This window comes from Delphinapterus leucas, chromosome 14 (assembly GCF_059928025.1).
Source record: "Delphinapterus leucas isolate spDelLeu-1000000601 "Yukka" chromosome 14, BTC_Dleu_Yukka2, whole genome shotgun sequence".
Lineage (NCBI taxonomy): Eukaryota > Metazoa > Chordata > Mammalia > Artiodactyla > Monodontidae > Delphinapterus > Delphinapterus leucas.
Window position 1 is genome coordinate 30471464 of NC_143142.1, and position 14341 is coordinate 30485804.

Below are 14341 nucleotides of genomic sequence, written 5' to 3' on the forward strand. Positions count from 1 at the left end.
TAGAGCAGGTGCTGCGTGTTCCCTGAGGCGCCCACAGAGCCCGCCAGGCTCCCACATAGGACGGCTGCCTCGTCCACCTGGCCTGCCCGTCCTTCTGTCCACTGACTGGCCAGGGCCGAGGCCTGAGTGACTCCACAGCGGCCGATGACAACCTGGCCAGGGTCCGGGAGGCGCCCAGGCACGAGGACTCTGCCCATACATGCTTCACACCCACTCACCCACACACATCTTTTTCTTACAAGGGGGACCACAAACTCTGAAATCACAGACAGTGCTATTGAAGTGTAGCATGACAGCAATAAAACCCTCTACTATGTATGTACACCTTTGTTTCCAGACATTATGGACACCTGATAGCCTGAATATAATGACACACAGAAAAAAGTCCTCACCCACTGGGTGAGAAAAAAGTAGAAAGACTGTCTTAATCCATTCAGGCTGCTCTGACAAAATACCAGAGACTGGGGGGCTTAAAGAACAGACCTCACCTTTTCTGACGGTGACGACCTCCCCACAAGAACATGCCTCTCGCAAAGGATCTCCTTCATCCCTCTCCAGAAGAGGAGAAGAGGAAACACAAGAAGAAGCGCCTGGTGCAGAGCCCCACCTCCTACTTCATGGATGTGAAATGCCCAGGATGCTATAAAACCACCACCGTCTTTAGCCAGGCACAAACAGTAGTTTTGTGCACTGGCTGCTCTACCGTCCTCTGCCAGCCTACAGGAGGAAAAGCAAGGCTTACAGGAGGGTGCTCTTTCAGACGGAAGCAGCACTAAAAGCCCCTGGAATCAAGATGCATGGGAAACCACCCCAATAAACACATTTTGGATAAAAAAAATAAAAATAAAAAAGAACAGACATGATTTCCCACAGTCCTGGAGGCTGAGAAATCTAAGATCAAGATGCTGGCAGATTCCTTGTCTGGTGAGGACCCGCTTCCTGGTTCATAGACGGCCAGGTCCCAGTGTGCCCTCACGTGATGGATGGAATGAGGGTGCTTGTATGGGGTCCCTCTTAGGGGGACACTAATCCTTGTGAAGTGGGAGAGGCTCTGCCCTCATGACCTAATCACCTCCCACAGGCTCCACCTCCTCATAGCATCTAATTGGGGATTAGGATTTAACATGCACCTGGAGGCAACACAGACATTCAGGCCACAGCAGCCATCCCAAGAGAAGACAGTGAAGAGGAGGCACAACGTGGAGAAGCCATGAAAAGCAAAGGTTCTGAGGCCATCGGGGGTCGGGGGGCCACAGAAGGAGGCAGGGATGAAGTGCTGGGTCAGGAGACAGAGGACACATAGGGTTACTCCAGGGCCCAAGAACGGTCACATCCTGTTTTGGCAACATGGCACAGGGAGCCATCGTGAGCCCCACCCCCACTAAACAGCTAGGAATGTTAGAGAAAATGTAACAAGCAAAAATTTATACACAGCTGAACTCACACACACAAAGAAGGAAAATTCCCTAGTGTCCGCAGTGCCTAAGGGATTGGAAACCATGAGCACAAGGGTATGTGTTAAGGGGGGCAGGAGGGGATGGTGGGAGTTACCAGAAATAGGCCAGGGGTGTAAGAAGAGGCTTCGATCAATGCACCAAGGCAACCCATTGCAGAGATGCACCCCCACTGAAAGTAAACGAAAAATCACTCGAGGAGGGGAGAGTAAGCTTCTGCTCAGGACACTGGGTGGTGGAAAAAAATCTCCTTTGCAATATGAAAATACCCTAGGCCTATACAAGTTCAATGTCCAACTGACACCCATTTGATACACAACTCCACAAGCCAAAAATTAAGGACTGTATTTGGACCAATGATACCACCAAGGCCTCCAGAAAAGACCAACACAAAAGCTCCCTAGGAGGACATTTCGACAAACTTCATGGAATTCCTACTAAGAAGGACTTGTAATAAAATCCACTGTTAAGAGTCACCAGATCAGACAAACTGAAGGCTTAGTAACACCAAGAACTCAACAGAACTGAAAAAGACTGACTTTAAAATGTTTAAAGATTTAAAGCAAGAACTATGAGATGATGAAGAAAGAAGAAACTATGAAAATAGAACAAGCAACTTTTGAAAACTTCTAGAAATGAAAAGTTAGTGGATGAATAAAACTGTAAAGAAGAGAATTAGTAACTTGGACAAGAAATTATCCAGAATGTAGCACAGAGAGATAAAAATATCTTAAAAAAAAACAAAACAAAACAGGTAAGTGAGATGGCAGATGGAATAAGAATGGCCAACATAAGGCCCACATAAGACTAACAGGAATTCTAGAAGAAATACAGAGGATGGGGAAGAAACATGATTCAAAGAGACAGTTTCACTACAGAAGACTATTCAAACAGTGAGAATTTTTCAGAGTTTATGAAAGACAAAAACTCAGATTGACAATGAGTGTTGAGTAAAATAAAAATAAATCTAGATACATTTGATTCAAACTACAGAATACCAAACATGCAGAGAAAAGCTTAAAAGTAACCAGGAAGTAAAGACAGATTATCTACAAAAATGAGAATTATCTAACAGCAGACCTCTTGATAAGCAAAATAGGGCCAAAAGATAATAAAAATACTATCTTCAAAGTGTTAGAATTCTTTGCCCAACTAAATATCTTTCAAGACTGAGTATGAAATAAAAGTATTTTAGACAATATCATTTACTGAAATAAACCACTAAAAGATCTATTAATAGATCAGCAAGAAGGAAACTGAACTCAGAAGGAAGGAGCAACACTCAAGAAGCAATGATAACAGACTGGAAAATGTGCAAATGAGTCTAAATAAGAATCAGCTATGAAATTAGTCAGCTTAGGTGGGGAGATGATTTTAAAAAGATGAAACTGAAATACTGGGTAACAATAGTATGAAAGGAGTTGGAGTTGAAGCTTTCTAAGATGCTTGTATTATTCAGGAAAAGAATATAGATACTGATTAGTTTTAGACATTGAGAAACATGCATGTTAAAAACGTAAGAGTGATCATTAAAATAATAGTAATAGAATGTATAACTTCCTAACCAAGAGAGAGAACACAGGAATTAAAAACTCAGAGAGGGGTCTTCCCTGGTCGCGCCATGGTTGAGAGTCCACCTGCCGATGCAGGGGACACGGGTTCGTGCCCCGGTTCGGGAAGATCCCACATGCCGTGGAGCGGCTGGGCCCGTGAGCCATGGTCGCTGAGCCTGTGCGTCCGGAGCCTGTGTTCCGCAACGGGAGAGGCCCGCATACCGCCAAAAAAACAAAACAAAACAACAAAAACAAAAACTCAGAGAGAAATCAACATTAAAAAATAGAGGGATTTGCCTGGCAGTCTAGTGGTCCTATGCAGGGGACCATGTGTAGGTTTGATCCCTGGCTGGGGAGCTAAGATCCCACATGACTTGTGGCCAAAAAAACAAAACATGAAACTGAAGCAATATTGTAGCAAATTCAGTAAAGGCTTTAAAAATGGTCATCAAAAAATCTTTAAAAAAATAAATAGAAAAAAGAAACAAAGAAAAGGCATAGGAGGGTGGGATAGAGACGCAAGAGGGAGGAGATACGGGGATATATGTATAGCTGGTTCACTTTGTTATAAAGCAGGAACTAACATCATTGTAAAGAAATTATACTCCAATAAAGATGTTAAAAAAAGAAAAGGCATGGAATATAGAGAGCATAAAATACAATGACAGAAATAAATTCAAACACATTAATAACCACAATAAATGTAACTGGATTAAATTCACAAGTTTAAAAAAAAGATTCCCAGATTCCATTTTTTTTAAAAAAGGTAGCTATAGTTCATTCAGAAGAAATACACCTAAAACATAATGGTGTAGAAAAAATAGAACTTACAGCAAAAAGCAAGACATCAGAATAAAGAGGTCATTATCAAATGATAAAGGCAACAACTCATCACACAAAAAAGTTCTAAATCTTTATGCATTCATATTGAAAATCTAAAAAGCAAAGTGACAGATTATAAGAAAATTTAAATGTAGAATTCTAATGGGTGATTTTAACACATCTTCATCTTAAAGAGATGTATTTAGCAAACAAAACTATAAAGGATATAAAAATTTGAACAACACAATTAACAAATGATCTGATACTTTTTCTTTTTTCCAAATTGTGGCAATCTAGTAATGGATTAAACTTACAACCATCAAAAAAAAATAGAACTGAAAATATCAGAACACATCCTATACGGCAAAAAAAATAAGCATTTTAGTGAAACCTTTCCACCATTTGTTTATTCAGTGATGGTATGAAATGTCCTTCCTGCCGCGAGTTATAGTTCAAGTATTAAAGGCTTCAATCTAATGGATTCAACATCTTCACCCAAAAACTGGAGCATATACAATTCCTCTCAAGCACTCAAAAAACAGTTAAAAAATCTGATCATTTACTTGGCACAAAAGGAGTCTCAACCAAACCCAGGGAATCAGTATCATGTCCTGAATGGTGATGAAAGATGTCCCCCAAGAGCTATCTGACGGCTAGTTGGTTCCTGTGGTTCCATTCACTAACCCTAGTTCCCAGGAGTGATCTAAAACACGCCTCTGTCCCTTGCAAGTGTCAACTAACTTGGCTAGTTATTATTTGTGTCTAGCATGTACTCAAAAAACCTTTCAGTAGAACGAAAGAAATACAGTTGAGTGAAAGCACTTGGGCAATCTTCAGGAAGTTGAAACTAAACTAAGGTGAACTATTTTCAAGCTTTTGAGATATTCCACCATAGAGAGAGTACTAGAAGAAATATACACCCCCAAAAAAGGGCAAAAAAATTTTGAGCTTTGCACAAGTGGTATATGGGGGTTTGGGTGCATGGACATGGCGTGAACAGCACAGGAAGCCAGCCAGCAAGGAAGCTGTTAACCAGAAGGGACAATTCCAGAGGCGTTAATACTACCAGCCTTCTTTTAAGCGTCTCATCTATCTGTGGAGAAAGCGACTTTTCCAAGACACACCTCTACCAGTTCAAGAGGACCAGAGGGCCTGTGTCTTCTCATCCTTCTCAACTGCCTTTTAATTCACTGCAGGGTTTCCTGCCAAGGGGTGGGAACCCCAGCTGGGCGACAGGGATGGGCCAGGCAGGAAAGGACCTCTGTGTCATGCTAAAGGTCTAGACAATGCGGCCCAAGGCAAGTTTCTTTGTTTAAGCCAAGCATTAACACGGTCGGATTTGGGGGACACAGAAGGTAAAACAGCAAACGGAACGACTAGAAGTAGTGTATCCTTTAATGTGGTGACCACAGACTGTCTGCCCTCAAATACTCATTTGAGAGATGAGTGAAAGCGTGGATAAAATCAAAATGTTTAAGAGGTTAAAATTAACCATTTTAAAGCGTACAATCCAGTGGCGTTTAGTACATTCACAACGCTGTGTGACCATCACCTCCATCCAGTTCATCTCCCAAAAGGAAACCCCAGCCAGGCTCCTTTCTCCCTCCCCCGGTCCCTGAAAACCACTAAGCTGCTTTCTGTTTATGGATTTACCTATCTGAACATTTCCTATAAATGGACTCACACAATATGTCTGGCTTCTTTCACTTGGTGTATTTTCGAGGTTCACCCATGTAGCATGTACCAGTGAGAAAGAATTTCTAAGACCGTGAAAGCAGAGCAGCCGGCAATTGAGGGTGGGGAGGAGGAGGGGTAAGGATAATTGCCATCACTTAAGCAGGGGTGACTACAAGGACAGTGGCACCATTAACACAGCCGGGAAAGACAAAAGAAGGTACAGGTGGGGGCAAAGGCGACCAGTCTGTTCCTGGACAGTGAGTTTGAAGGGTGACCAGAAGCCCACCCTGGAGGAGGCCACCAGGCAGCTGGCTGAAAGCACAGTCTGCAGCTGCAGAGAGAAGCCCCAGCGACAGAGCCGAGGGGCACAGAGATGCACCGTGTGACTGTCCTCCGAGGGGCACAGACACATCTGCAACCAGGCCTGTCGTGGAGACACACGCACAAACTACCCTGGCCTTTCTCAGAATGTGGCACATCGTCCACTTACCAAACTTCAGAGGCGAACAATAACCAGTACGGCTCAGGACAGAGAAAACATTATCCTCCCTCTACAGCGAAACCCACAAGAAAGTTTGTTCTGGCTTTGCTACAAAGGGCCCATTCACGGAGACCCCAGCTCGAATTTTCTGATTAGCATCTCCTCTGCCACCTCTGAACCCTGTGTGGCTGATTCATCCTTCTCTGCTTCCAAAACGGTCCACCAGCGTCCGACCCTCCTGAGACTCTGTTTCATGCTTCGTTGAAAAGTTTGGTGTCAATATGCAGCCCCACCAGTCTGACTGCGACTCTGGAGATAAAATACTTTGATTGTGTCCCAAGTGAGCAATCCTTCTGAGTAATTTTAAGCTGTAAAGAAAGGGAGGGGCCAGCGCCCCACCCCTTCCTCACAGCCAGCCTGGGCCTCCAATGTCAGTGATCATTTCTCACCCCAAAGAGCTTTTCGCGACCAGATGCCAGGTCCTTCACAAATCCATTTGAATGTGTGCAAAAGAATCCCTGCTCGCTTTCAACACATGTATTTACTTATGTATGTATAATTTACCTATTTATACAAAAACAAACACGCATATAAAATTTATAAAATATACTTCAAAGTTGTTGTCCGTACCCTTAAGGTCAGGCTCAAACTGGAAATTTTGAGAAAAGGAACCATTACGGCCTGCCTCCTGGCAAACTCGGACCAAAGGGAAAAGAGGGAAGTAAGTTACTAGAATGCATAGTGTAGAGGTGAGATCACAACCAGAGGAGGGTCACCCACCGGGACAAACCTGCCCAGGTTCCCCCTCCTCCGCCGCGAAGGTTGGCACGGCTCCACGTTCTCATTTTCATCCCCCACTCACCCGGCGAGCCCCTGATGTCCCCCGAGGGCAGGCACTGCTACAGGCACCCCCAGTGGCCCAGACAGAGCCCACAGAGTATTCACAAAGGGGACAGTGACGAGGGACGAAGAAACAGAACACGTAGCACTTTCACAGAAGTGGCGACATACGCAGAATTTACCCAAATCCATAAGGCATCAGATCAGTAAACAGCTTGAGGGCAGCACCTGTGCTGCCATATTCACATCCACTTCCCCCAGGGCCCAGTCAGGGCCTGAGTGAAGTGTGGGTGGAAGGGCAGATGGACGGATGACCGAGGACTGGCTGAATCAGGAAACAAATCCAAAGGAACCATGAAGTACTAAGTGACGCTGTTGGCAGGTAACACACTGGCTTTAGCCATCATCTTAAAGCCCTCACCAACAGTTTTGAACTTCATCAATAGGCAGGATACTTTCCAAGAGAACATTCGGCTTTAATCTTATAATGGAAGTCAACAAGAAAACAGGATTTGCATTACTGTAGCAAATGAAAAAAAATACATATGCACTGTCTAGACTGCTTTGCTAGAACACATTCACTCCTTAAAATTTAAAAGAAATCTGTGTTTAAATCATATTGGCTACATTGTTCTCAATGGTGAAAAACTGAAACCATTTCCACTAAGATCAGGAACAAGACAAGGTTGCCCACTCTCACCACTATTATTCAACATAGTTTTTGGAAGTTTCAGCCACAGCAATCGAAGAAAAAGAAATAAAAGGAATCCAAATCAGAAAAGAAGAAGTAAAGCTGTCACTGTTTGCAGATGACATGATACTATACATAGAGCTTCCTAAAGATGCTACCAGAAAACTACTAGAGCTAATCAGTGAATGTGGTAAAGTAGGAGGATACAAAATTAATGCACAGAAATCTCTTGCATTCCTATACACTAATGATGAAAAATCTGAAAGAGAAATTAAGCAAACACTCCCATTTACCACTGCAACAAAAAGAATAAAATACCTAGGAATAAACCTACCTACGGAGACAAAAGACCTGTATGCAGAAAATTACGACACGGATGAAAGAAATTAAAGATAATACAAACAGATGGAGAGATATACCATGTTCTTGGATTGGAAGAATCAACATTGTAAAAATGACTATAGTACCCAAAGCAATCTGCAGATTCAATGCAATCCCTATCAAACTACCAATGGCATTTTTCACAGAACTAGAACAAAAAATTTCACAATTTGTATGGAAACACAAAAGACCACGAATAGCCAAAGTAATCTTAAGAAAAACAGAGCTGGAGGAATCAGGCACCCGGACTTCAGACTATACTACAAAGCTACAGTAATCCAGACAGTATGGTACTGGCACAAAAACAGAAATAAAGATCAATGGAACAGGATAGAAAGCCCAGAGATAAACCCATGCACATATGGTCACCTTATTTTTGATAAAGGGGGAAAGAATATACAATGGAGAAAAGACAGCCTCTTCAATAAGTGGTGCTGGGAAAACTGGACAGCTCCATGTAAAAGAATGAAATTAGAATACTCCCTAACACCATGTACAAAAATAAACTCAAAATGGATTAAAGACCTAAATGTAAGGCCAGACACTATAAAACTCTTAGAGGAAAACATAGGCAGAACACTCTAGGACATAAATCACAGCAAGATCCTTTTTGACCCACCTCCTAGAGAAATGGAAATAAAAACAAAACTAAATAAATGGGACCTAATGAGACTTAAAAGCTTTTGCACAGCAAAGGAAACCATAAACAAGATGAAAAGACAACCCTCAGAATGGGAGAAAATATTTGCAAATGAAGCAACTGACAAAGGATTAATCTCCAAAATTTACAAGCAGCTCATGCAGCTCAGTATCAAAAAAAAAAAAACAAAAAACAAACAACCCAATCCAAAAATGGGCAGAAGACCTAAACAGACATTTCTCCAAAGAAGATACACAGATTGCCAACAAACACATTAAAGGATGCTCAACATCACTAATCATTAGAGAAATGCAAATCAAAACCACAATGAGGTATCACCTCACACAGGTCAGAATGGCCATCATCAAAAAATCTACAAACAATAAATGCTGGACAGGGTGTGGAAAAAAGGGAACCCTTGGGCTTCCCTGGTGGCGCAGTGGTTAGAAGTCCACCTGCCAGTGCAGGGGACAGGGGTTTGAGCCCTGGTCTGCGAAGATCCCACATGCCGCAGAGCGGCTGAGTCCATGTGTCACAACTACTGATACTGCGCTCTAGAGCCCGCGAGCCACAATGGCCGAGCCCACGTGCTGCAACTACTGAGGCCTGCGTGCCTAGAGCCCATGCTCCACAACAAGAAAGGCCACCGCAGTGAGAAGCCCATGCACCACAACAAAGAGTAGCCTCCACTCACCACAACTAGAGAAAACCCGCACACAGCAACAGAGACCTAACACAGCCAAAAATAAATAAAATAAATTTATTAAAAAAAAAAAATGGAACCCTCTTGCACTGTTGGTGGGAATGTAAACTGATACAGCCATTATGGAAAACAGTATGGAGGTTCTTTAAAAAAGTAAAAGTAGAACTACCATATGACCCAGCAATCCCATTACTGGGCATATACCCTGAGAAAACCATAATTCAAAAAGAGTCATGTACCAAAATGTTCACTGCAGCTCTATTTACAATAGCCAGGACATGGAAGCGACTTAAGTGTCCATCGACAGATGAATGGATAAAGAAGATGTGGCAATATATACAATGGAATATTACTCAGCCATAAAAAGAAACAAAACTGAGTTATTTGTAGTGAGGTGGATGGACCTAGAGTCTGTCATACAGAGTGAAGTAAGTCAGAAAGAGAAAAACAAATACCGTATGGTAACACATATATATGGAATCTAAGAAAAAAAATGTCATGAAGAACCTAGGGGTTAGACGGGAATAAAGACACAGACCTACTAGAGAATGGACTTGAGGACATGGGGAGGGGGAAGGGTAAGCTGTGACGAAGTGAGACAGTGGCATGGACATATATACACTACCAAATGTAAAATAGATAGCTAGTGGGCAGCAGCCTCATAGCACCAGGAGATCAGCTCGGGGCTTTGTGACCACCTAGAGGGGTGGGATAGGGAGGGTGGGAGGGAGATGCAAGAGGGAGGAGATATGGGGATGTATGTATATGTATAGCTGATTTACTTTGTTATAAAGCAGAAACTAACACATTGTAAAGCAATTATACTCCAATAAAGATGTTAAATAAATAAATAAATCATATTGGCTGAATAACAGACACAGGCAGCACACACCCACCATCTGCTGACACAGGGTAATGAACAAGCGTAACATTTTCCAGCTCACTGGAAGAGAAGGCTCTCGAGAAACATGCTACCGCCTTATTTTGTGTTCTAGTAATAATATACCTCGCTTGGACCCATAAAGGGAATTAACGGCCAGCCCATCGGAATGGAAATTATAAAAAACAGCTTTACAGCGGGGTTCAACAAGCCTTTTTCCGTAAAGGGCCGGAGAGCAAATATTTCAGGCTTTGCAAGCAAGACAGCCTCCGTCACATCATCATCTTTGCTTTTTCAGGTTTATTTTCTGTGTGGTTTTTCCCCCCCACCCCCAACAATGCTATGAAAAATGTAAAAACCATTTTTAGTTCCCAGGCCATACAAACCGTTGCTGGCCGACCCGCCTTAGACCATGGTAAGAAAGAATAGGACGCTTGGAGTCCCAAGTCCCTCCCAATTCAACCCAAGGGGCAAATCCCCGTCCATGTCCGATTTACCTCCTTCAGCCTCTCCAGCTCGTTTTGGAGGGCCTGTTTGGATATCTCCACTTCAATCATCTGTTGTCGTAGAGCTTCATTCTCATCTTCAGCTTTAGCTCTCTTTTCCTCCACAGTTTCAAGTTCATGGTGCAACCTGACCGACACATCTTTGGCCACCTGCATCAACCCACAGAGACCGTCATCAGGATGGGAAGCTTTCTGCGTGCTAAGGGTACCTCCAAACAACTTCAGAGGCAGAATCATTAAGGAATATTATATTACACCAAAGAGCAAAGACCCTGGCAATATTAACAAGCCTAGCTTTAAAGGGGGAAGGTATGAGTTTGAAACATGAAATCCACATTAAGGGAAAATATGACATTCATCTGGATTAAAAGCCACTTTGCAAGGCCCTGCTCCTTCTAGAATAGCAATATCCCAGGAGCACATGCTTTAAATGACAAGTTAAAAATCATCACCATCATCACCAAAAAAATAAACATTTCTGTTCCCCAAAATAATACAAAACCTACCTGCTTAAAAAAAACAAATGAAGTAATTCCATACGCAGTAGATGTTTCATGTAGTCAAGTTTTAAATTGTCTACTCTGGTAAAATATTTGAATGCTAAAGGCAGTTAAACACTTTTACTTTATAAAAGGAAATAAAGAAGGAGATTTTTGTGAGAGAAATATAAATCACCTTTTTATCACACTGAATGACATTTTGTTAGTGGTTTATAAATTTGATAGTTCCAAAGATTCTTTCTGTTATTATAATGAAAGGCTAAATGAGATTTCCTAAGGACTCGTCTAATAAGGAGGACATTATACATAATTCATCTCTAGATAAATGATTTGATAATTGGGGCAGGAGAGAAGCCATGGTGGAGAGGACAAATGGAATAAAGTCTGGGATTTCTTCACCTCATTCCCACTTCCACCAACGATTCTCAAAGACACTTTAGACAATTAGTTATGTTCCTATTTCTCTTTCAGTTAAATCACCACTACAAGTCTTACTTGGGTTATGGTACTTTCAGGTTTTCTGCATCCTAGAAACTTAAATAACCAAAAAAAAAAAATTTAAGTGGCTATGACCAACTTTTTTTTCCAGACGCTCAGGCTCAGCGGTCATGGCCCACGGGCCCAGCCGCTCTGCAGCATGTGGGATCTTCCCGGACCGGGGCACGAACCCGTGTCCCCTGCATCGGCAGGCGGACTCTCAACCACTGCGCCACCAGGGAAGCCCCCGCTCACTCACCTTTAAGTCCTGCTCCAGACTTCGGATGAGCTCGCCATCCACCTGCCCGGTCTCTGCCACCTTCAGGCTCTTCTGCTCAGCCTTTCTGAGGCGGTACTGCAGGATTCGGCAGTTTTTATTGGCGCGGTCCAGTTCCCGCCGAAGCTCCTGCAGCTGGTAAACATCTTCCTCTAAGTAACTGTCTCTCATCTCTTCCATTTCAGCACGGAGTTCATCCAACTCATCCTACACAAGCCAGACAGAGGAAATTGAGAAGCCAGGTCCATCAGAAAGGATGGAGTCATCCATCCACCCCTGCTCTGCGATACTGTGAACCTTCTGCACAGTTACCTGTCGGCTTCTGGCCGCAACTGTGTGATACGACACAGGGACTCTGGAAATTCTCACGCAAGACAATTATCACCAGATGTCTGTTCAGATCTTATAGATCCAGAAGCCAAAAACGAGCATGGATTATGCATTGCAGGCTCTCAGCATTTATCCTGCTCCCAATCTTTCCTTACATAATCATCACCATAAACGAAGTCATCTCTGCAGATAATTAAACCTTTAGATTCAAACCAAACGCTGACCTAAACCCGCATCTCTAAGACACAATCTAGGCAGTAAGACAGACACTGCCTGCAAAGAACACAGACTTTAATGGGGTCATAACTGAATTGTCTGGGAATTATAACATACCTGCAAATGTCCCTAAAATTCTGTCTTGACTAATGATTCTAAAGATAAAACCGGGAGATCAGCTCAGTGCTCTGTGACCACCTAGAGGGGTGGGATAGGGAGGGTGGGAGGGAGAGGCAAGAGGGAGGAGATATGGGGATATATGTATATGTATAGCTGATTCACTTTGTTATACAGCAGACACTAACACACCATTCTAAAGCAATTATACTCCAATAAAGATGTTAAAAAAAATAAAGATAAAACCTCGTGCGCTGTTTTTTTCCCATTCGTCTGCCCTGCATTTCCCATCTCCACTCCACTCTAGTGTCAACATGAAGACACGTGGGTACAGGAGAAACCCAGGAGTTATTCCTGGCTCCCTCCCCGCCACATGCCAGGCCACAGCCAATGCAGTGCTGTCAGCTCAAAGTCCAAATACCTGCGGCTCTCCCGCCTCTATCCCTCTCAAGAGAGCCACAGGTAAGACTTACAGAGGTAAGCCCATCCGTCACCTGGGTGCCCCGCTTCCCCTCTATAGCTCAGGCTCCACCCAGACCTACCCTTTTCATAAGTAACTCAGACCTCCTCCCCCTACTCATGCCCTCCAGGGGGCTCCACATCACAGAGAAAGTTCTTCCAGGTCCTCCCCAGCACCTGCATGCTACCCCCTCCCTTCCCTGCCACCCTGTTGCTTCCACAGGGTCCAGGCAGCTGGAGGCCTTTCACCTGTTATAGCCTCCCCAGCTCTTTGCGGAGCTCAGTCACACGGTCACACAACTTGGAAGGCACACAATGCCACCCCCTGCCATCCCCCACCCCCCCAGTCTCTAGTCCAGGCCCTGCCCCTCCCGCCACCTCATGTTATCTATGTTTCTTCCTGTTCATCATGTGTCGCCCGCCCAGGAAGGTAAGCGCCAGGAGGGCAGACACCTGGTGTCTCCCAGTGTCCAGGGCAGCGTGAGCCACACGGCAGGCCCTCAATAAATATTTGTGGAATGACTACCCATGAACCTCGGTCAACACCTAGAAAGACCAAATCCTAAACAGGACCCAAACCAGACATCCGCGCACACTGGCTTTGTTCCAGTCTTGCAGTCTGGTCCTGGAAAATTCTTCCCAAACCCATAGACACAGCCGCAGCACGTAATGAGATATAAATTCTATTATAAAGACTTCAACAAGGAGCAATTTGGAAGGCGGGAGATTAAGAAAAGCATTCTAGAACTGTCTTGATTAGTTTGATAATTGATGGCATAAATGTCTCCAGATTAGGGTACACTTGTTCATCGTTTTGTTTTTTTTTTTTGCCACACCACGCAGCTTGTGGGATCTTAGTTCTCCGGTCCCTCGGCAGTGAACATTAGGAGTCCTAACCACTGGACCGCCAGAGAATTCCCTATTCCCATTTGTTTTGCTCAATTAATACTGAGGCTCAAGGGAAACACTCTCCCAAACGTGGACACCCTAACCTGTCAGCTCTCACCCTATTCAGTTTGTTCCTGGAGTCTGATCACCCTTACTAATCCTGCATTTATTCTTAAACCCAGGGATTTATTTACAATAAAGAACATGAGTTTCCTAACACCAGAGCCTCAGGTAGACAAGAAGTTGACTAGAAAGGAATCTCCTAGAAGAGTATCCTACCCTGGGTAAGATTAGGTCCAAGAAGTGTAACAAACGAATTGGGAAACTGTGGAAAAATACAGACTGGCACCAACAGGGTGAAAACAATTGTCCAGCCAACCCCACCTGTGTGCAGCCATCACCTATATGGGAAAGGGCACAGACGTGGCACCTCATTCCCCCAAGCCCCA

At 43.6% G+C, this 14341-nt stretch overlaps 1 protein-coding gene and 1 pseudogene across 2 annotated transcripts in view; one reads left to right on the forward strand and one right to left on the reverse strand.

The window, feature by feature from the left end:
• The window catches only part of MTCL1 (microtubule crosslinking factor 1), a 125854-nt gene that overhangs the window by 102953 nt on the left and 8560 nt on the right, over positions 1 to 14341 (reverse strand). For both annotated transcript variants that reach the window (XM_022551340.3, XM_030764279.2), the window contains exons 2-3: positions 11865 to 12089; positions 10620 to 10778 (exon numbers count right to left, since the gene is read on the reverse strand). In XM_022551340.3, the coding sequence (XP_022407048.2) occupies positions 10620 to 10778; positions 11865 to 12089 (384 nt within the window). The remainder of the gene's footprint in view (positions 1 to 10619; positions 10779 to 11864; positions 12090 to 14341) is intronic.
• On the forward strand, positions 479 to 851 carry LOC111162987 (small ribosomal subunit protein eS27 pseudogene; annotated as a pseudogene).